General features: G+C 37.1%; 1 protein-coding gene across 2 annotated transcripts in view; it reads right to left on the bottom strand.

The window, feature by feature from the left end:
• Positions 1–1,697: 1,697 nt before the first annotated feature.
• ATG5 (autophagy related 5) overlaps positions 1,698–24,859 on the bottom strand; it is an 87,057-nt gene continuing 63,895 nt past the window's right edge. For both annotated transcript variants that reach the window (XM_087775049.1, XM_087775050.1), the window contains exon 8: positions 1,698–4,077. In XM_087775049.1, coding sequence (XP_087631175.1) covers positions 3,941–4,077 — 137 coding nt within the window. In that variant the 3' untranslated portion in view covers positions 1,698–3,940. The remainder of the gene's footprint in view (positions 4,078–24,859) is intronic.

The raw sequence follows: 24,859 nt of genomic DNA, 5'->3' as shown, positions 1-24,859 counted from the left end.
GGTAAATTATCACTGGCAAGCTGTGACGTTTGCTTAAAACATTCTCTAAAGTGAAGACTCATGTTTTAGCCCTAGAAGTCTTCTAAGAGTGTGCTAATACACTTGTACAGCCAAGATGCAGATTTTCCTAAATATTGAAACTGAAAATAACACCAGCTATTGTCAGTGCCATAAACATGGGAGTTGTCACTCAGACATCATTCACCATATAAGGAAATTAAAAAAAAAAGGCATAATTATTATGCAGGATATAAATAATACTGGAAGCGATGATCAAGAGTCTTCATCAGCTCACAGGTATCAGGCTGTCAGAGCAAAACACACAGGAACACAGAACTGAAAGGACTTTCCCAGTCACTGAGTCCAATGACTGCTATCACAGGCAACCAGCTCTCATCCTTTTCATAACTTAACCTTCACATGGGCTTGCTCCATAGATCCCAAAACTCTTAGTGAAAAAGTAACTCTGTTTGAAGTAGCGCCTTTCCATACATTTATTAATGGCTAATTCACACTGCGTGTTCCTGTGCCTGATCTGTCTGTAAGATTTAACATTTTTTCACATTCCTGCAAGATTTCCCAATCACACCGGTATGTATTCCCAGCAGTACTTATATTTCTGCCACTAAGGCAGCACAGTCCCCATACCAGCCCAAATCTCTCCTTTCCGCACAGGGGTAGTCAGAACCCCCCACAATATTCCATGGGAGAACCCCTGCCCCCGCAGGCAAACAATTCCCACCCCTTTTCTGAATTTTCTGTACCTAATGGGAACTGAGGATTACAGGTGCTTTAGCAGCGTAATTGTACGAGCTCTACTCATTTCCCAGCAGAAATCCTTCTCCTTAGTCCCTACGCCTACTTTGTATATTCAGTACAACTTCTTTTCCCATTTTCCATTTTCCAGGGTTACAAGGCCTTCAGATGTCATGTTCACATTCTTCCCAGTAGTGGCAATGTCATCTGGCTTTTTACAAGTACAAATTTATTTTCTTTAGTGTGCTCCTTTTTTTTTTTTTTCCCCAAAGAACCAATGGAAATTAATTTAAAGCTAAAATAACCAATGTCTAGCTCTTAATGAAAAGGCATCGCCTTGTGTGCTGACTGACAGTAGGCTGAGTGACAGCCAGTGGTATCAAAAAAATAATTGGAAAATTCACTCTTTGTTCACTGAACACTCAAAAATGGAGGCAGCCATCACCAAACAACATGAAATACAGCAAAGACAGCAACAAGCTCTGTGTTTTGCTCTTTTTTAAACTATAAACTTAAACTTAACTTGCTCACCAGATACACTTAAATTTTAAATGCAGAGGAGTGTGTGCACGTCTATTTAGCACTTTTCCTTAGCACTGAAATTAACTTAGTGAGCACTATGTTAGATTCTGACCAATTTAGACCAAATCTGTTTTTTCCAGAAGTTACAGCATTTCAAAGTGAAGAAAGGTATTTAATTAAGCCACAATGCACCTTCTGTTGCTATTGTTATTCACACACTAAGTAAAAGAAACTACAAAAATGTGATTTAAATCAGGTAAAGCAAAGACGCCGCTTCATTTTTGTGATGATGTGCTTTTGTTTAGATACATCACCCAACCAGCTCTTTAAGAAGCTCCTACTTATTAAGTATTAATTAAATGTTTTTGTCACTCCATGACAAAGATCCTTATTTAGCTGGAAATAAAGACAGACTCAAACTTTGTTTTATTTTTTAATAAAGTTTAAATAGTTAAAATAAGAGGAAAGAGTATGTTTTAAAGCCAAGCTATTTCTTTGTTCCTGCTAGGCCTTAAAAGTTGGATTTACCAGCAAATACGTGGCATGAGAAGAGAGCTGTATACTTAAAATGCTGGTGTAGAATATATTAAAACAGCCAGTGACTTACTCCAGGTTACCTTAAAACAAAGGAAACACAATCTTTACAGTTTTTTAAATGTACTGCCTCTTATCCTGATTAATGGAAAAATTATCCCTACAAAAGACTTTTTTTTTTTTTTTTTTAAATATGAAGAGACTACAAAATCTTTGCTTTATCCATTGGCAAGACTTTGAAATTCTGCAAAATATTTAGATGTGTCTGCCTAAGAAAGTTTATAAATGCCAATCCAACACTGTAACAAAAATTCCAAACAGCACTGGAAATCAGAATAACTCAACCAAATCATCCCTCTATAAGAATATTATATTTCCATTCTGCATAAACACAGATCAGCATGGTTTGTTTTGTTTTAAGAATTCTTCATGACCCGGAGAATACAGCATAGGTTTATTTCACTATTACCTTTTCCCTTCCATTTCCTTAATGTTATTTCCTCATTTACATTTAAAACACTACCTAATTTGTCTACTGCCTTTTTTCTGCCCTTAGGGCTTTTTTTAGCCTCAATTCTATCCTCACCCAAAGAGATCCTTCCCCTCTTACTTCTTAAAGAGGTTTTTCTTTGTTTGATTGATTTTCTTCTTTCTCAGATACAGGTAAGTATCCTACCATAAAGGGAGCAGGGAAACAAAGCAGAATGGGAACAGCACTGGGAGTTACCAGGAGATTTGCAAGCCAAGACTTTGAGTAGGAACTTCAACAGCTACTATTTTTGAAAGAAGAATGTCATGCTTTCTTTATATTTGATAATATTTGACATATTTGATAATATGTCTACTATAAACATAGTCTACTATAAACAAACAGCCACAAACTCCAGACAAAGCGATATAGCACACAGTTCGATGAATTCAGCGTAACACAAAAAAATGGTAGAGTCCTAGTAGCAGCTGCAATGGTAATAAACATTTAGAAACCAAAGCAATCCAATAACCTACAAATACATCTGCTAAACTAAGGAAAAATCTGTGCAATGAGATTAGAAGCTTCCAAATTTCATACTGGTTGCTCAGGGACAACAGTAGAAAACTAAACTCAGATGTAAGGAAGTATTAGCTTGGAAAAGTCTCAGCTGTCCAAAATTCAAAATTGTTAAAAAGCAATACATCTGTTCATCATTCTACGATTTAACTGTTTTCTAGTCTATGGGAATAAACAGCAGGATACAATCGCTTGCAACATCCGTTTACTTTTTTTTTTTTTAAACTTTTTAAACTAAATTAAGAAAATATTCTTACAGAAAAAAAATTAGATGAGCACAAAGAAATGCCATGACAAATCCTGAGACAAATTATCCTACATCATTGCTAGTCTATGAAAACTGGTTTGAATAATAAACATACTGGAGTATTCAGTGACAGCATACAAATCAAAAATATTTGTAAATTATTAAGTTGTGCATGTTTTCAAATGACAAAACATGCTCACGGGTTTACTTTAAAATCTCTCACTGCTTGTTATCAAAGTTAAAAGATCATTTGCATACCAATACACATACTGTAAACATGAACTTCTCATTAAGGAAAGATGGGTTTACAGTAATTTGATCTTTTACAAAAAGCTATTGGTAACTGAATCTCTCAGTGTCTAACTTTCTAGAAAATTAAACCAATGTTTCCACTCTCAAAGTTGAAACACTACCGCTTTAGGAAACAGCCCTGTTTATTTGTTAATCAGAAATACAATCAAGTGGCATATTTCCATTTGCTCTTCGGCTGACAGTTTCAGCTTCATTATATTTTACAAGAAAACAGCAGACTTGCAGAAGTCCTGTAAATTCTTTCATATCGCAACTGATTTAATTACAGCAGTGAAGAAAAGCAGCGGTGATGCAAAATAAGATCAGCCCAATTGCCCTTATCTGATGATAGGACCTTTCTTCCTGTTTGGCTTGCAGCAGTGAGGACTTCTTGTTTTGTTTCGGTTTTTTGTTGGTTTTTTTTTTCTTTTTTTTTTTTTTTTCTGGTCAGGCTGCCTCTGTCAAGATTGACAGAAGCAAGAAGTTGACATGCCCTTATAATTCCAGCTTGAGAATGATCCTCATACCAATATAGCTGAGTTTCAATCAGTAGGTCGGGGAATGATACTAATGTGGAGAAAATTATCTGGATAGCTCATATGTTCGCTTAGCCACTGTATGGGTGTTTCCAGCATTGGCTCAATTCCATGAATCATCACTTGAGTCTTCTGCTCTCCATCTAATTCAAAGAAAAAGAGAAACCACTAGTATACCATTCAAAGTTCACAGAAAGATTAAACATTTACTTATACTTAATTTACGGTAGAATTAATTGGTGTTACAGAGTTTAACATTTAACAGAACGAAAAGCAGGAAATATTGGTATGGAGAAAGCTGAGATTTCTATCATCTAAAACAGAAAGTTTGAGTCAAAATTAATTCCAAGAAAAAACTGGGTTAAAATGAAACTTAATGAAAGTGTCACTCTTCTTTATTAGTCGCAAGTTTTTTTTTCCTACAGTGATCACAGCTTGGTGTCAACACAGTTAAGGCATATCCATCTCGCCCAGCTATAAGCCATATGAATTTTACACAGATCATGCTTAAGATGTTGAGCTTCCTAAAACATACTCATAAAGTTGTATTCTTCATACTGTGATTTCCTGAAAGAGCTGGACTACATATAATATGTCACACATATAATACATGTAATATTCCTGAAGTAATTTTGTTTTGCTAAGAATAATTTACTTAAGTCTCTAACAATATTTCTGAGTTCCTCAGAAGGCTGAGTTGGCACCAGCTTTTTCTCACTCAGATTCATCTCTTGGAAAAGCAAAGTTAGCAAATGATTCCCAGTATGACAAGAGTATTTTCTAAGAATATTTCAATTCTTTTTATTTATACTTGTCCCGGAGGATGCAAGTACTTTGATCCTTTGATTCAAATGATGGGAACCAGCTAAAGCAACTGACATTAACTGTCATGAAATGAACTAAAAAAAAACCCAAAAAATGAAAATTTATTTCAGAGCCTTGAGATGAGAAGAGCATCTGAAATATGCTCCAAATAATGGTTAGGGGGAAAAAAAAGTAGGCAGTGACCTTATACTGTTTTTATACCATACTCTGGCATTCTCACACGGACCTACCACAGTGAAATCCACATTCAGTGCTCAAAAATATCACTGCCTTCTCTAATTGGCATTTTATCCCCCCCCTCAACTGTCTATATTACAGAACAAACCACTGTGCTGCCCAAGAGCTGCAGGGAAGAGAGCAGAATCTAGAAGTAAAGGTACCATTACTGGGTCTTTCATTCAGCTGCCCCAGTTGTAGTGTGATTTCTATTTATAATATAGGTAAAATCTTATTTGTTTGATAACCAAAACGATTTGACAGCTGTCTGAAGACGTTTGTATTATAACCGCGTATCTATGCCAGCACAGCCTAAATTAGACTAGCAAGAATCATCCTTGAATATTCTGTTGACTTTATGCTAGTAATAATTCTTCCTGCAGAAGCAGACAATTATGTTTGCCTAAAATAAAGCGTTATACATTAGTTACGTTATCTACATATGGTATCATATTCTGTACCAATTCTTGATTAAATATGTAAAGCTTGGTTCTCTAAATGGCATAGCATACACATTATCACACTAAATTAAGCATAAACAATTGCTGGTTTCTGGTTTTATTGCAGACAGTTCAGAAGAATGCAGCACGTCATTTAAAAATAAACTTCTGGTATTTCCAACCAAAGCAGGTATTTATTGGGCGGAAACGTTACCAGTCAGGTTGTCAAGAGCATAAATTCCAAAAGAAGAGACCTCAGAAACCAAGTTTTTATTCTGAGAAATTTGGGAACATCTAAATATTTTTAATATTAATAACTCCCAATTATATATATTTAACACTTTCAAATTAAAATCTATCTACTGTATTCCATAAATTGGCCACGAAGTTGGTGACATTATATTTCATAATTTAATTTTCAGAAAAAAATGATACGCATACACAGACAGATGGCAGATTGCTGTTTCGGCATTAGTACTGTGCTAGCCACCTATACACAGCTGACTCTTCTTAGCAAAAACTTGCACAAAAATAGATTAAAAGCTTTAGAACCTCAGTATCATTTCTTGTCTTTGGAGGAAAGGCTTATAAATGATAAACACTTTCTTTGGCTCTTCTTTTACTGTGTGACAGAACATTTTTGGATGTGTGTCCATGTGCGTACTAACTTGATGCCTCTTGCTTAAAAATGAAATGCAGTTAATCTGGGCATCCCCATTCCCTGCTCCCAACCCAACTTTGTGCCTTTCTCACACAAATCTTTTATTCTGCTCCTCAGCAAACTGAGAAAGTCTCAGAGGTCAACAAAGAATTTACAGTTTAATTAAAGTCTAAATCTCTGCATTAGCATTGTTTGTGCTTTAGTATTATCTCTGACAAAGCATCACTTCTCTTTAATTCCTTTTCCCCTTGAGGCTTGACTAAAGAGATCTTATCTACCAATTCTGTATTTACTGTAGCCTTCTTTCACAAAAATCCATTGTTTTTACTGTAGCATTCTTCACTCCTTTTGTTACTAGGGACCATAAACTCTCACTTAAGTCCCATTTACCCAAACTTTCCTCAACTTTCATGTTTTCAATAACTTCCCCATTTTGAATCACATACAGAGTCTCTCTCCTATAAATGGCTCCTCTGCTTTATGTAGCAAAAAGTTGTCAACAGCAAATATGCTAAAAAAATTATTGGAAAATATTCTTGTTTTCTCAACAGCTGTCTAATTCATATTGACCACTACCACTGTGATCTGGGTTCTGGATGATTTGCTAGCTATCATGAAAGCTTCATCCACCTGGTTTATAGTTATAATAGATTTATATAATATTTTTCCTTCTATTACTGTTCATAGTCTTAGGAGTTGTAGCTTATTTTGTATGTGTCTTGACACACCAAGTGCTGTCCTCTTCTTTCCCACCCCATATTCTATGAAAACAAAAAGTCTTTTTAGACTGATGAGAAGCCTCTATAAAAGCGTACAAGTTGCTAAACACAACATATATTTAAATGAGTGGTGTAACATTTAAATGACTTAATTACAAAGAAGATTAATGTCATTCTATGTCATTGGACCAGGCCTATAAAAATTAGGACAAATAACTCTGTTCATCTGTACTGCACGGGGTCCAGGCCTGATAATATCATTACTCTCAATATCCATTTTGCAATATTCAGTAACATAGTAAAAAACCCCAGGATTTCCACAAAACCAAGTAGTTCAAATTTTCCAGTCACCTCGCTGACTTTTTTTTTCCTTTTAAAGTCATGATAGAACTGAGTTACATGTTACCTATCATATAACCTAGAGATGGTTTCTTTTACTTTGTTGCAAATTAATCTCAGGAAGAAGATGAAGTAGAAATATCAGAAAAAGCACAGCAATACATGTTTTGTAGGAAGTTTTTTATAATGTGTGTACATAGTAACTACTTAAAACCAGAGTATTTTTATATTACTGAAGTGATGCACAAATAAGAAATACTGTTTTGGCATTTACAAAAAAAAAAGCTTCAAAACCAATTCAGTCATGTCCTGTCAGAGTGGTTGTCCCAGGATTAAATGATTTTTCTTTGCTTTCCTTGTGGAAATCCACGAATACAGAAGGCACTATAGCCCCTGAAAGTCACTAGTGGCAAGTGATAAGCACAGACTATAAAGCTTTTTGGTAAAACTTAACAATATTCCATCTCCAGAAGGCAGATAACAATGCTTACATGTTGTGTACTAAGACATTTTTGAGACATTTCAGATCACTTAATTTAGACAGTAACTAAAAGGCTGCAACACTGAAAGTAGGTACCTGACCCAGGCTAATAAATAATACCGTGTACAGTCAGAGGAGTTTTCCAACTCTGTACAGAAAATGGAGAGAAACAGGCAGCTCTGAAGTGAAGGGTTTAAGAAGAGGTCTGCTTCTCTATCATCTATAAGGTGCCTCAGTGTTCCTGATCAGGAAACCACCTTGATCCAGCCAAAGAAAGTATTGGCAAAGGACTCTTTTGCAGATAGGCATCTGCTGGAAGGAAGCAAGAGAGAGTATGGCTTTTGCATCTCAACAGAGTCCTTGAGGCAGTGGCTCGAATCCCTCCTCAGCCTGAGGCAGCTTGAGTCCACTCTCCCTTCTTTAAGGAGAATGCCCTAACTACTACAATATTTGCTGTTGCTAATCCCAAGCTTCCCCTAAAAACCCTCAATGTTCAAGGATCAGTGAGATACAGAGAAAGAACGAAGAAGAGAAAATCTGTAGTCTTCAGAGAAGGTAGGAAGATGTGCAATGTCATGGTATCACATGGTAAGTTTTTCTATTTCCTTTAGCTATGTAAGTTATTGCTTGCAAAGTAAACCACTCACTATTAGGAAACAAAATAATTTCATTAGCTTATTCAGCATCAATTCAGATTGTTACACATACCCCTGATGCAACCTAAATACATTTTCCTACTGAATTATCTTTTTAGTTAGAACGGAAGAACTAAAGATGGAGGGAAAAGATTTTTTTTTTTTTAGATACATTCAAGTGCCTAAGAGCAGAATAGTGCGAAGGCACTACTTCTGGCAAAGGTACATATTTCAGCCACTTTCCACTCAGATTAGCACCACAATGCTCACCAATGCTGCAGCTACATACTCCCTTTCACCTACACAAGATCAGCTTCTCTAGCCAGACTGCATCTGTGATGCACCACTTAAAATTCTTTAGTGGGATGAAATACCTCCCTTCTGATTCGTGGCCTCTAGCAGTCACTTGTCAGGGCAATTTAGCTGGCTTAAATTCTTTCACTGATAGACAATACAAGATATTCAGGATTTCAGAAAAACGTCCCTGGAGTACTTAAATTAGAATCCTTCGTATGCAAGTCCTCTGCATAGCAAGTCCCAGAACCTGCCTGTAGTCATCAAAATGGACAACTCGGAAGCCACCGCTTCTTACTCAGGGCAGCACCACTTACAAAATTGGCTTTAAAACCCTAAAAAGAGAAACAACCCAGCCCTCCAAACTAGGAGCAAACAATGCACTTCTTCCATGATACAAGGCCACAGGACTATATTGGACAAGGATACAAAAAAGTGTAAGGAGTAAATATAACCAAGGAAGGTGTAATGCAGTAGCAGCATTGAGAACAATGTAACAGAACTAGTTTCCAGCTTTTTCAGCTGTGAAGTGGGCCATAAACACTTGCTTGCTAATCTTAAGAATATATCATATGTTCTGGATACTAAAGGTAGTCCTGACAATAGGTTATACCAACACTGTAGAAAAACTCATCTTGGGTCAGCATTACAAGGAGCAGAGTTCTCCTTTTGTGGCTGTGGTGCAGCTGCTTTCCGTTCCACATCTGCTGCTCCTCAGATTACCCGGCCTTTAGGTACCTTGAAGCAGCCAGAGGACTCCTTGACAGCGTGTGCGCAGCAGCTGGTGCCTCAGACATCTCTGAATCTGACGACACACACCAACCACCTCACCAGGAAGATTTTCATCTACCTCTTTAGGATCTCTAGGAAATTGCTTACAGATACACAGCTTTCAGTAATGTGCTTCACATGTAGATGCAACCACTAAGTTCGTTACTGACAGATATTGCTGACTCAATTTTTAAAGCCCAAAGCCAAAGCTGGGTGGGGTTAAGTCCCTGGCAAGCGAAGGTGAAAATTTCCTTCTTGAAAGCTAGACTTCTGGTCTAGCACAGAGGATCGCACATGAAACTAAGTGCAATTATTTACAAAAGACTACGCTGTATTAGCAAGCAAATTCAAAGACTGTGTTCTAACCTGTAACCACAGGTGGTAAGAAAGAACTGGACAGTGGTTGAAATTATCCTTCCCCTCTCTAGGCACCTCAGGTTAGATATTCTAGGACATACAGAGAAGAGAGAGCCCCAGACAAGCCTCATAGTCTAACGAAGAAGTACTCCAGTGACTTCTGCACCAGTATTAGAATATAAATAAACAAGCACTTGATGAACGTACTTCCTTTTTTGCACTTTTAAGTAGGTAACATCTCTAAAAAACCCCAAACCTCAATATTGTGAGTAATGGTTCAATTTGATACAGGGATCTTTCAACTGCTAGCGCTGAAACTGATGAATAGCATCTAGCTCTTCAACAGCAACCTGTCCAAAACTGAAAACAGCTCCAATATCTGATATTAAAATTGACAATGACTGGATACCTTTTACAACAAAACAAGCTTCACAATTATTTGCATTGTGTGTGCTACAAAAATCACGTGTGCTCATAAAGCATCCATAAACTTCAAAAAAAAAAATTAAGCTAAGGGGTATTTATGATCATTTTCACATCACTTTTGTAATATTTAGTTTAGCCAGATACCATATTTTTTTAAATTTATGGCAAAATATTTCTTTGCTAAGTGAGCAAGCTTAGCTACAGAATGAATTCAACCCATCTATAAATCAAATATTCACGCTTTGCTTTTCTTAAATATCTGTTTCTTAAATATCTTTTTTTTTTTTTTTAATATCTATTTTTCTTAAATATCTTTTAAAAAAAACCATTAGAAGTTAAAATATATTATTTCAGGCTTTTCCATTCATAAACTCAAATCTAACTGGAGCATTTCTGTGATCAGTTTCTGGCACGTTTATGTGTAATAGTGACCAAAGTACAGAAATATGGCGAGATGTTCAGATTCCACAGTAATGATGACCTCAATATAAAGGTCTCAAATAGAAAAACAAACTTGTATTTTAAATAAATCTTACCTACTCAGCTGAGTACTAACAGGTGCTCAATACCTACACAATTTTATGTGAAGTGCATACAAAAAAAGTTGAGCTTGGTCAAATCTCTTGGCCAAATAATCATTTGCTCTTTGAATGAACTCAGCACAAGTACTTCAGACAGTGAACACAAGTTCGCTTTACTGATACAAAATATTTTATATTTAAGAAATGATAGCTTCAAGGGCTAAGGTTAATAACATTGCATTGAGCAGGGTTTTTTTTTTAGTTAAAATTTTTTAAATAGGAATAAAATCTTAGTATGATTTTTCAGAAGCTTCACACTAGCCTGTTTCAGCCATCATATCCAAGGCTTTCCTTACTTTTCTGTGAATTCCACCCTCTTGCAAAAAGGACCCTGCTCATCCCAGTAGTAGGCTCCATTGGTAGAAGTGACCCATTTTCCATAGCAATCTTAACATACTTTTTGCCTCACTTTAATCGCATATAAACTACCAAAATCCTTATTCCCTTCCTCTCCCCTAATTTGGAATAATTATCAGTTTAAACAGGAACACAGATGATATATTGGATCACAGTCTGTAAGATAGGCTGTTCAGTGTCCTCTGACCAAGAGCAAGAACACACAAAAAAGCGTGCAAAGCTGACTCTACAATAGCCTAGCCACAACAAAAGGTTCCTCTGACCTCAAAAATTTAGAGGCTGATGTACGATACGAACGCACAGGACTGACTTTTCCTGCCTGCCTACATATCCCGCCAGCCCTGGGGAAAGCCACTGATGCTGATTTCAGGTGAAGAACTCGCACACAGAACTACATAGTCAATGCATCATTCAGAACAAGTCTTTTTCCTCAAAATGATTCTGTATCTGGAATAAACATTGTTCCAAACACAAGATGTGGTTTGGAGAAAAAGAACTTCAGCTCCTGGATATAATCCAACTGCCCGATATGAATATAAGCAAACAGTCAGGTACCTCTGGTTAACTAGCAGCAACAAGAGAATATCTCTCATTTTAACCACTGGTAGTAACATGAGTTCAATTGCTCAAAGTGAAGGTCACAGTTTTCCTAAGTTTATGTTCTCAGCTCTGGATATTCTTGATATCTACACAGATATCCCCCCAGATATAACTTTTAACTATGTCACGTTCCTGGCCTCAAAGACAACTAATGGTAAATAAAATCCACAACTTTGTATTTTGTTTAAAAATATCTTTTAAAAGGAATGTTCATTTTCAATATGTTTACTGAACAACTCCTTACAGATAACAGAACAAGAGTGCTCAACCTATCTTTTCTAACTCATTATTTTGATTTTTTAAATTCTTCTCCAAAATAAACAGTTCAAAACATCAGTCTCTCTCCATCCTGGAGTGTTTTGTCATTCATATTAAGTGTCTCAATTTCACCCTGATAGTGCCTTGATGTCATCTTACCAGAGCCCCTCATAAGAACTACTGCTTCTTAGTCCAAAATGCTATGATAGAACTAGACCTGTATCAACCTCAGTGAACTCTGTTCTTGCAGAGTACTTGACTACAAAAGCCTAACTCCAGGCAAGATATCTCAAGTATTCCTCCATTGCGACACTGTCATGAAGTCCATATTCACTGATTCAGCTTTAATTACGGCTGCATTTCTCTACATGGTTTTGACACAGGCCAGTTGGCTGATCTCTACATGATCTTCTCATGGCATAAACATATCCTACTTGAGTTTAGACATTTGTGACTCAAAGGAGAGGAAAAAAGTTTGTCACAGTTCTTAGAATGATTAGACTCCCTGGATTATATTCCAGCACAATCCTAGCTTTCTCTGTCCCCAAAATTAAAGTAGATGAATATGCAACATTATAATCTACATTAAGTATTATTAAATACTTAATGTATTGAGTAATGAGTAATACTTAATGTATTATGTAATGAGATCAAATCAAATACTTGGCATCACCCCTATTAATCGTTTTCTTCTCCATGCAGTTTTTCCTCTCTCATTAGTTCCTGTCATCTTCTACCTCAAGTCTATCCTCAGGTTAGATAGCCACGTTTCTGAAACATAACAAAAAATGTGGATTAAACTAATCACCACAAGCAAAAATTTATTACACTTTGGAGCAGCTTATAAGAACTTGGGTTACGCTTCTAATCTCATAGCAGCCAGAAAGTATGCAAACAAAAACTAGAAAACTTTTTTCTATTCCACTGAAAAAGTTTTTAGAGAAAGTGAATTTGGCCCCAAACACCAGTAAGTCCAGGTTGCCTGAGCAGACTATTTTTAACAATTCTCCATGCAGCCCCAAACCATTAACACTGACAGTAATACCATCTAAGACAACCAAGGGGATTTTTTCTTCTGTAAAAGAGTTCATGCAGCTCAATGGAAAAGCAGAAAGAGGATGGAAATGAAAGCTTCACTTAACTAAACTTTGTTGTTTTGTATTTGGGTTTGGTTTTTTTTTTTTTAATTATTTATTTTTATTCTTGTATATTTAATAGAAGCTTTTTAATGGAATTGTTGTAATAGGTCCCAAACTAATTTATGACAGAACCCTAAAATACTTTTCTTAAACATCTAACGTTTTGGTAGTTAAAAGGTTTTAGAAGACCTTACAATGACTGAGCCTGAGGTGCTTCCCATCAAACACGCAGAAAAAAGAAAAAAAAAAAAAAAGAAGAAGAATTTTCAGGCAGGGAAAAAAAAAAAAAAAGGAAAGAAATTTTATAAGATTAAACTCCCAGGACATATTCTTATACCCCTTCTTCCTTAGCATCAGTGCCTTAGCCTCAGCCCTAAACCAGCAATAAACCTGCGCTACTTTATCAAAGACTGGAGTTAGCAACTGAAGCTTCTAAAACAATTTTCTGCAATACATTTAAGTTTGGCTATGCACATGTGAACAAAGTGGCAGAGTTCAATGCAAATTATGCTGCTGTTCCATGTAACAAGCAAGCACGCAACACATTTATATATACAAGGAACAGGCAAAGGTGTGCATTAAAAGATAAGCACTTGAACGCATGACAAATTGAGTCCAACTCATCCACGACATGCTTTCCATTGTTGAGGGAGAGCTAAATCACTTTTAGGAGTTGTGTAGCTTTTTTAAACAGCAGGCATCTTGACTTAGATTAAGTTAACCCTTTCATGCACCATGACCTTAAGTAGATTTCAGGTTTCCCTTCCCTCGAAACTGTGTACAACTGACCTTCAGAAATTAAGGCGCTCTCTGTATACAGCTAGGGAGCTAAATGTGATCAATATGGTTCTTGAAAAAAATGAAACATTTGATAAAGACTTTTCTCTATAAAGACTGGTATAAAGCAAATGAATTTGCTGTAAAAGACTTCTTGTGGCTAATAGTTTGTGAGAACTTTTATAATGTCATTGTTTTCAAAATACTGTTATGCCAAACAATTAAATAGCAAATTCTCTAAGCAATTATATTATATATTCCCTATGCACATGCACATTCATACACTTTTAAAGGTTTTTAATGGCATTCTTGAACTTTCAACCTCTACTTTACTTCATTTTCAAGTTACTATAATTCACATCATGCCTGCAAATACTCTTCGATTCTAATGGCCGTCCATCTTTTATAACGAACTTTTCAGCTAATCAAACCATGAACTATTCCTAGCAAGGCAAAGCAAAGAAAGATTACTGTTGCTGCAAAATCATTGTCAATACAGAGAAGACCAGCACGTTTACTTGCTTTCATCAAGCCATAATACTAATTGTTAGCTTATCTGCCCAGTTTAATAAATCAAATTCAGAAGTGGACATTCGGACATAATTACAGTTTAAAAACATTTGCCTGAAAAGTGATAAGCGATATATACAGATTAAAGGCTTACGGTTGCTATTTCATGTTTTGCACCTTCCCCCGTTTAACTGGAGAAAAATAAACTAGTTTTGCCTTTTTTTAAATGCTACTTCCAGCAATATTATTACGATACTTAAAGTAAACAACTTCACAGGCAAACTATACATGAAAATGGAGATGAGCTACTCAATTAACCCCAAAGTATGGACAGTTTTGTTCCATGTCTGACAAATTCTTCAACCTCTGCTAAGTTGATCAGTAAAAACTCGGCTAATTGAATCCATCGATGTGAAAAACCACAGGCTCAAGTCTGTACTGCATACATCAAGCTGAAGGATTTCTGCTTCAGCCATGGCGGTAATAGTCAGTGGGGTCAGGTCAAAGAGGGTTAAAGTGAGTCAGGATATAGCCAAAGGAATACATCAAACACTGATTTTAAAAGGGCAATTAATCTTAGACAGAAATGCTTCCTGGGGAATGAGATCTCAATCTTAAGAGCACACTACATGATGTAGCAGTAAAAATGTACATATACAAGCTTAGAGAGCTTTCATCCTGTGATCACAAACAGAAGGGGAGTGCTGTTTATCAGAGAAATACAAACCCTTGCTAAAATACTTACATTAGCTTCTTCCGGGCCCTTACTCATTGAAAAATAAATTCTTTAATGAGCAGGCAATAGAGTTTGCACACATGAAATATCTTTTTCTGTACACATACTGTAAGTTCTTTTGAACAGCTAGGGGGTTAAAGTATTTGGAGATCTCTACCACAGTAAAATTAAATAATTTAGTCTTGAAAAATTCAGGAAAGAGTGGATAAAGGAGTAATGGAATACCTGAAGGGCTCTCTATACTGAACAGTAACTTTAAAAAAAAAACAAAACAAACCACACCCCAAAACCGCTACCATGTTCAGAGTTAAGATTGGAAGGGAATTTTCATCAGAAATTCATTTTATTTTTTCCACTCCAAAATATCAAGAGAGTTCGCTTCAAAGCTGATAGATTATCATATAATCTTTATTTTTAACGAGAGTTTGAATAGTAACTTAAGTATATTTTTATTTTAGAGTTCAGAAAGTATTTTTTCACTTTACAGCAGAAAAGTAGATCCATAAAACTTAGAACACATACATACAGCATTTGCAAACAGAATTTGCTAAGTTAGTATCATTAATCAGTTAGCAATATTACTAGGAATCATTAGCTGTGTGGACAAACACTGCAGGTACATAGCTCTGAAATGAGTTACAGCTAATTCTGCTGCAGTAGTTTGCAATTTTAAAGAAAGCTGGCTTTGCAACCACCCTTCCATCTGAGGATACTGATCCCCAACATCAGAAGTGGCAGAATGGCATTTATTTGTGTATCTGGTCCATACATCTGGCTTCTTTGCTTAAACTGCCAGTGAATAACAGTTTGCATTAAGATACTGGACTTAGTGAAGTTTCCCAAAGTGCAGACACGCCATTGTAAGTGTGGTGGTGGTACCATCAGGAAAAAGGGCAAGGAGCACAAGAGGCATTCAAATCTTCAGGGACTACAGCATCTCTGTGCACATGCCAAGCCACTGCATGAGACTTCGGCTTCCACACAAGGAAAAGTTTTACCTCTGTTTTCTTACAAATATTCTCCAAATTGCTACAGGTGCCAAATAAGACTTTATCAATATATAAATATTATAATATTATATATATATCTCGATATCAAGTACAATTTATCCACTGAATGTGAAGTTATCAAAATCTCTGATTAAAATGAGGTATTCAAGAAGGGGACAACTACTATTAACAAGTGCTGCTGAATCCTTAGAGAAGAGAGTAGGACACAGTAAATAGCATTTATTAGTGGATTACTCTGCTTTACATTATTGGTAAGGCTGCTACTTTTCTCCTAATTATTTTTTGTAGGTCCTTTAGTTTTGCAGGTTCTCTTCTTTTTAGCCCTGTAAGATGTTTATCTCCTGGGAAAATCTGGTTATACCTATAGGCATCAAGCCAGAATAGAACAAGACTGCAAGAGAGAAGCAAGGAAGACGAGAATGATTTTACTCAGCCCCCCTCGAAAGATACAGTACATATACCTAATGTAAAGGTATAGATGTAGCTCATAAAATGGACCAGAACCCACTCTCTGGACCTCAGGACAAGTGCCAGAGAACAGCTCATGCCTATTGCTAAATTACCTCCCCCTCCATATTGCTTAATGAGAATAGTCCCCAGACTGTCAATCCATGAACGCTGGCTCAAATTTTCTGGAAGAGTATTAATTGGCCTAGACCAAAATTATGCCAGAGAACTGCTAATAGTCATACAGCACAAATAACACATGTTCTAGCCCTCTTTTGTTTACTAGTATAAATAAAAACACTGACACCACAATGTCTAAATCTGGTTCTGCACTGCAGTGTCCTGGTTGAGAACTTCACATTCCAAGTCTTCACAGAGGTTTACTGCTGTCTCCTGGAAGCTTTGGTGGACCTACTAAAGTCTCCAGTTACACTTGCACCAGTTACAGCACTAAAGGCAGCAGTGATTATACAGCATAGGAACATTAACAGGATGATGACCCCTACTGAAAAAAAGAATTTTGGAACATTCTTACATTTTCTACAAAACTACCCATAAAAATATCCTGTAAGTCTATATACTTTGCGTACTTTAGCTGTTGCTGACATGCTTGCTTATGTGAGCAAGGGTATAGGAGAAACTAGAAGAAAGGTTTGGTTTTGTTTTTTTCTGTGAAGTTTTTGACGGCTCAGTCATACTGAGTGACCTCTGTGATCTCCTTGGGGTGAGACAGACTGATTTAGATCAAGATTCAAAAAAATCCAATTTTTAACTCTGCTACTGACCTCAGTGTGACCAGGTGCAAGCCACATCACCCCTCTGTGCCTCTAATTTCTCCTTCCTTTTTGTCTCTCTTCACTCATCTTTTGTCTAAGTGATAAATTCTGTGGGAACACACTGCAATGTCCGTACAGTGCATAAAGAACCTGAGGTCTCCTCCTAAAACACAAAAAATATTCCTTTTAAAACTGAAAATTCACCACAACCAAAACATTTTGTCAAGATGCTTTGATTCCAGCAGCTTTCCTAGCACTCGTATGCATGGCAGATTACTGACAGAAAACTTGCCCAATTTCTAGTAATTTTCGACAATCTTTTCTTGACTGCCTAGATTTTCAGATCCATAGCATTCCATCAGGTATTTGGGGGTAGGACACTGATGCTCCCAGGAAGTGCAGCTCTATTGCAGCCCATGAAGCAGACTGCTCTAGGGTGAAAAATCCCACTTCTCTTCTGCAGAGAATTTTAGAAGTGCTGGCTTGTGATTTCCAAACAGAATAAGCTAAATTTTGAAAAGTTATTTTGCTCTGTGGAAGATTTTACTTTCTCCATTTCATACTACTACTGTTAATAATAGACTTAAACAACTTTGTTGTGCCTGAATAAAGTCACTGGCCTTCTGACAAATTTAAAGAGAATAGTCTAGAGTCTGATACTAATAAAACTTATTGGGTGGCCAAGAGAACAAGTTTAGCTGAAGCTGAACAAATTTCCAAAGGCTTGTCTGAGAAACGGGATTATTTCCTTATTTGCTGTACCTCTTCCTACATTCTGCCCTTTTGAACGTGCATGCATGTGCATGCCTGGAAACCACTTCTAAGTCACAAAGAAAAAGCACATTACTCTTGTGATATTAGGAAAGTTGCTGGATGGAAGAGGAAAGACTAGACTAGAACAGAATATTTCAGTTGGAAGGGACCTACAACAATCATCTAGTCCAACTGCCTGACCAATTCAGGGCTGACCAAAAGTTAAAGTATGTGATTAAGGGCATTGTCCAAATGCCTCTTAAACACTGACAGGCTTGGGGCATCGACCACCTCTCTAGGAAGCCTGTTCCAGTATTTCACCACCCTCTCGATAAAGAAATGCTTCCTAATGTCCAGTCTAAACCTCCCCTGGCGCAGCTTTGAACCATTCCCACGCGTCCCATCACTGGACACAAGGGAGAAGAGCTCAGCACCTCCCTCTCCACTTCGCCTCCTCAGGAAGCTGTGGAGAGCAATGAGGTCGCCCCTCAGCCTCTTTTTCTCCAAGCTGGACAAGCCCAAAGTCCTTAGCCGCTCATCACAGGACATGCCTTCCAGCCCAGTGCTGTTACCCTCCTCTGGATGCATTCGAGTACCTTAACATCCTTCTTCAATTGTGGTGCCCAGAACTGCACACAGTATTCAAGGTGAGGCCGCACCAGCGCTGAATACAGCGGGATAATCACCTCTTTTGACCGGCTGGGTATACTGTGTTTGATGTACCCCAGATGCGGTTTGCCCTCTTGGCTGCCAGGGCTGACTCATCGTGAGCCTGCTGCCCACCAGCAGCCCCAGATCCCTTTCTGCAGGGCTGCTCTCCAGCCACTCCTCTCCCAATTTATACTTGTGCCCGGCATTACTCCGTCCTAGGTGCAGAGTTAGGCATTTGGACTTGTTAAATTTCATCCCATTTGCCACTAGGAATGGGGCAGAGGGCTCACAAGCTACCAAACGGATAATCCTTGTATAGTCGACTGAGGTAAAGTTGGAGCAATCCTTAAAAACAAGTTATGCTTGCTGTTTCCTGAGAAATTCTATGCAGAAAGATCACCACCAGCCCCAGATCCCCACCATGGTTTTTCTCTTCTTTCGAGAGCAAGCAAGCCAGAACATTCTGCATACACAGAAGCCCTCTCTGCAAAGAGCTTGTTTAGAACTGAAGATGCCTAACAAGAAACCATATAAACAGCACAGCTGCCACACTATTAACTTTCAGATTATTTGCACCTTTCTGTGTAGTCATGACAAATTAATTCTATATTAATTAATTCTGTAGTCATGACTATTAATTTTATAATCTCAAGCCAACCTCTGGACTTCCACCCCTTTTGATCAAAAAGAACTACTAAATCAAAAGGCATGCAATTTTAACACAGGAAAAAAATAATCTTTCCACTTCAATTTAAAAAAAAAAAAGGAACTGGGGCAGGTAGGGGTGTGTGGGTGTAAAAAAAAAAATAAAACCAAAAAGTCGGAACTCAGACAGATGAAAGGCAGATGCAGAAGCATAATCCAAGCAGATGGCCTGGTTAGGAAAAGATAACAGGCACAAATAATGACTCACACCAGAAAGAAGACGTACTTGATGACCTCCTCTAACATGGAGAGCACCACCGAGTCAAGGACACAAGGAGGGTGGAATGGCTTAAGCAGTAGTCTGAAGTTCAGTTCTGAGCTGCAAGACCACTCTCACAGTAGAGGAGACAGTGGACTAGAATTCATATCACTGGTGAGCTTTTAATCACCTTTTAGTATGCCTGCACACTACAAGACCTCTAACCCTTCACAATACTGCCATATCCACATGGGATGAAAGTGTGGCTAATAAACTGCCTAAAACTGATGAGGGCTAGTTGTATTTCTAAATTTAGGTGGCCTGGAAAAGTATTTCAACACTGTACCTCCACAGCACTGAAAAGCAGGGACCAGCCTGCAAAGAGCACAAGCAGTCAGACTTACTAGCTAGATATGGGGAGCAAAAGCGTCCTAAGTTTGCTCACCACCGGAGCAGCAAGGACTGGGATGGTGCTGTGCCGCTCCTCTCCCTGCTGTGCAGCTCCCACGGTAAACCCCAGGTGCAGGTAATTCTGACCTCAGACAGAGCAAGCCCAGTTATATTTCATGTCAATCCAAAGACATTCACACTGCATACGTTTACCTCCTTCTATTGCACTATTTGTCACATGCATCAAAATTAGGAGCCTACACGGCAAATCTAATCTAAATTCAATTTTCTGTTTGACTAATTTACTGGAAGTCAATGCTTAGAAAACTGAGGGAGAACAAACACAATTAATATGTAGTCTCTCATACAACATACATTAAAAAAAGCTGAGAGTTAATTGAAAACAGTCAATCCCTAATTTTACAAAATCATGCAGTACAGCAAGTCTTAAGAGAAAAATCCTGGAAGTCTTTTTGATCCTTGTTTTATTTCTGAAGGAACTAATGACACTGCTGTAGAAAGAGGTCAGTTCACACAGCTTTTCTGAATGAACAACAATGCTGTGAAAACTGGGATTGATTGATAGCCTACTGTTTGCGTCATTATGTCCAAATGTTTACCATTTGAGTCTTCAAGGAAGCATGAGACAAAAATCAAAACAAGTTTTATGAAGACTTCAACAACACTAGCAAATTAAAATTGTATCCAGAATTGTTTAGACATGATAGCAGTGGAAGAAAACTGCTTCCTTCTGCATCGTACAATTTTTATCTTTGCATTATGCACAATGTCTTAAATTTCTGGCATGGAAGAGGAAAGAAGTGTTTCCCTCCCCCAGAACAACTCTGTTTTCTATCATTTTAACCCTTTGCCTCTTCAAAGCATTCTGGTGAACTCAACACTGTTTCCTCCTGCAGTTGTTGCTCCGTAGCTATGTAAGATCATACTGCATTCATCCCCTTTTCCTACTAAGATGAGTCACCATTTCTGAAGGAACTGTTTACAGTATTAGGATGTTCTTTTACAGGAACCTCATAAATGTCTACTAAACAAATCATTATTTTTTTAATTGCTGTGAATTATTCACATGTTTTTTTTTTCGCATTTGATAAACTGAAGCTCAGAACGGGTATCAGTACTTCTGGAAACAAAGGCCCCTTAATTGGCAACAGGAACGCCTATCATCAGATGCATAAAACCATGGGGAAATGCAGCATGAACTCCCTAGCAGCAACAGAGAGATAACACTTAATTTTATTTATCTGTCATAAACAAGATTGTTGCTGTAAGCAGGTAGCCTAAGCTACCTAATCTCAGTAAGACAGAGGTTATTAGACAGTAGGGAAAAATAGCCACAGTGCTATCTCCTTCAGGCACAGATAAATAATTTCATTATTCAGCAGTTTTGGGAAGAATACCCATAAGTAATGTGTTCTACCATATCAGCTATGTGACCTTATGCTATATTTGCAGGCAACAACACGGTCTTAACATCTTCTCTTCCCTACCTGCATAGCAACTATAACTATGCAGTCTAAAGAGACCACAGGCAATATCAAGCTTCATCTTAGCCTGTTCCTCCGTAATACACTAAATCTTCTCACAAAATAGTAATAACTCTCAAGTTATTTAAAAGACCGTCTAATTTTCTGCAACTGGAACTACTGCCGACAATTCCACTTTACCACACAAGAACTGTCCAATTAAAGGATCGACTTTTGTCTGTGCAAGTGGCATCCACAAGCATAGGAAAAAAGATCAGACAATGAGTTTACAAGCTGTAGCATGAATAATCAGAATAATCTGATTCTAACCCTGGAGTCCTCATGAATGGGTGTTTCATATTAAAATAAAAAGAGACATCTGTCATGAGCTTACTACATGATACACAGTGGATGTTAAGTAAAACTAGGACTTTGGACTGTTGGCTGGAAAGGATCTTAGTACAATTTCAGGAGTGTAAAATGGCAAACAAAAAGGGGGACACTGGACAATTTTATTCCGGACTTCCCTGAGTAACCAGGACATTAGTTGCCTTGGAGGACATCCTGAAAACCAAGAGATCTAAACTGGGAAATGGAAGAATGTTGATAGAGACACATGGTCCCTAGGTATGTAAATATTTTAGATTTTCATATCCAATGGTACAAAAAACTGTTGGAAAACTCAAGGAAACTGAAGTAGAAGTATAGATAATGGAACACCACAGGACAAAAGGATGGAAAGCAAGAAGAAAGAACTGAAGCAGAAGTGACAATGACTAACTACTTCCCTGAAGATCTAGATCTATTTCTATTAGGAAATCAGCTAAGGTTTGAAAAACTACAAAAATAGTTATACAAATTATGGTGAGCTTAGTCAAAGAAGTAGACGAGCCAATTTTAAAGGATGCAAAAGCAGGTATTAGAAGAGTAACAAAGGGCAGCAAGAGTTATGTATGACTAGAATAGTAGTACTGAAGGAACATGATGCAGGAAAAAAAGGAAACAGCTGTAGAGCCATTGACATGAAACAAAATAAGATGGGTCAACACAAGTTGAAAAAAGAACTGAAAAATAAGTGTCACTCTTCCACGATGCCAGGATCAAGAGCAGAAATAATTAAACATTGCCCAAAACCTAAAGTGACCAGTGTGCCTCAGTTTTAAGTATGAGCAACTAGGGAGAAACAAACAGAAACAAAATGAAGCACACCCCCCACAACAGGGTATGATCACAACTGAGAACTAAACAGTTTAATACACTCAAATTGCAGAACTTGCAAAGTTTTACTTTAAAAGATTGAAAACTGAAATGAAATTGCACATCTTCTAGTAAGGATTCCCAATAACTCTAGGAGGTCAGGAATAGTAGTCCATGAATAGCAAGCTAAGTATTATCTATACAGCCACAGAATTCCCAAGTTCTATTTCAATTGTATGCAGCCTTTAGACGAACTTAAGTAAATGACAATTATGAAAATATAGTAAATAAAAAAATGTACTCATACACAGTATAGGTTTACCCACAGTAAAATTTCAGACTGAGGTGTCTTTCATCTATGAGCTACTGCGTAACTGATAAATCACAATTTGTTATTGCCATAACTAAAAAACAAATAACATGCCTTAAAGGGAGATTACAGCAGGCTGCAATACAGAGGAAGTGATTACTAGATTAGCTTGTGTTTGCTACTAATAAAGGTAGCCATTCTCTTGTTGTTCCAGAGGAACAGGGTATCATTTACAATCAAGATAATTAATGTAAATTGCCAAAAGTTTTAAGAACTACACTGGCTTCTTAGTGCTTGTTCTAATTTGAAGTACTGCTTTCCTTCACACTTTCTGATCATTACTAGTAATGTATAAATTGCTTGATACGCATTTTGACAAATGGGTTCCAAATTGCTATACCCTCTGTGACAACTCCACTGTGGTGATTAAGGACAAAAAAAGATCAAGCTAACACTCCTTGCAGTCTGAAGAGTTAAAGGATAGACTCTAAGTAGAAGCCACTCTTTCCTTTGGTCTAACAATGCCCATGACAAAAAGCCTTTAGCTTTTATCCATCAGTTTTCCTTTGATGAACAGTTTAAGGAGATGAAACTATTTAGCAGTCCAGAAAGGTGAGAACTGTACAGCATTCATTAAGCAGGATAATACATAATTGAATAAAGGACCTGTTTGAGGAGAGACAGGGAAGTATGGGTTAGAATAAAACTGCTCTCAAGTTTTTATTTTTTAGAGCACTTCAACAAACAATAAAAGCCTTGAACAAACAGTTTCATAAGCTAATCTAAATAATATGCAGTATCTAAACAGTTACCCATAGTCTATAACAGTCCAAAGTAATATTGACACAATATTTTAGAGACCATTTTCGCTATCAGTGTTTTAATGTTACTATTCAACCTGTTCTACTTCTGACAATGTTCTTTACATTGTGTTTTCAACAGTTGGTAATCAATGTATATATTCAATCCACATACATATATAAATACATTTTTTCATTGAAATATTTTTTCTCAGCACAGTTAAGAGAGACACTTAATTATATCCATGTTTCCTAAAGCAAAGGCATATAGACACTGTGGGTGGTTCTTGAAACCCTTCCCTCCCTCTTCTTGTGGTGGTCCCTAAGTATCTGGCAGCAGGAACAGCTCACATATATGGCTACAAATGCTGAGTCTGAAAATCATATATTCTCTGTGTTCCCACGGCCCAAAGCTCAGTCACGGATGTCACCATAGACAAGCAATCACCACACTTACCATGAAGCTTCCAGTTGAATGAAAGTCATTGGAAAAAGAGAAAACGATAGATGAAACAGGGACGAAAAAAAGTTCAACAGATGGAGAAAAACAGAAAGAAAGAGAAGCTCATATTGATTGTGTTGCACTGACAAAAAGACGGAGCTCATGTCACCAATGCATTAATTCACTAAAGAGGGGGGTTAAAAAACAGTCTTGGAAAAATACCTAAATTACCTTTTGAAAACAAGAGTGAAAAAGGTTGAAAACAACTTGCTTCACCAATACCTATTATGTCTGTACGCATATCTTTGATGAGATACTACTTTTTTTTTTCCTTTGTTCGGAAAAATTAAGTAGATTTAAACTTTGATACACTGAATAAAGTCTGAAAATCCAGATGTGGAAAAGAGTTTGCCATCATTTTCTAATATACCTTTGACAATGTACTTTATTTTGTTATAACACTATTTTAACACTTTGACCAGAATAAATATAAATTGTAGATCAAGACAAAACATGTAACTTTACAAGAACAAAAATTAGAAGATACCAAAAAAGGTCCAAAGAGGACAATTTTTAATATCACAAGCTATTTTTCCTTCAGAAACTGTTTCATCAAGATTTTCCTGTGGAAAGAGACTG

The sequence above is a fragment of the Nipponia nippon genome, unplaced genomic scaffold (assembly GCF_047370975.1).
Source record: "Nipponia nippon isolate SJK-2023a ecotype South Korea unplaced genomic scaffold, ASM4737097v1 scaffold_4, whole genome shotgun sequence".
Taxonomy (NCBI): Eukaryota; Metazoa; Chordata; class Aves; order Pelecaniformes; family Threskiornithidae; genus Nipponia; species Nipponia nippon.
The sequence above is the reverse complement of the archived record's forward strand: the minus strand, read 5'-3'. Positions and strand labels throughout refer to the sequence as shown.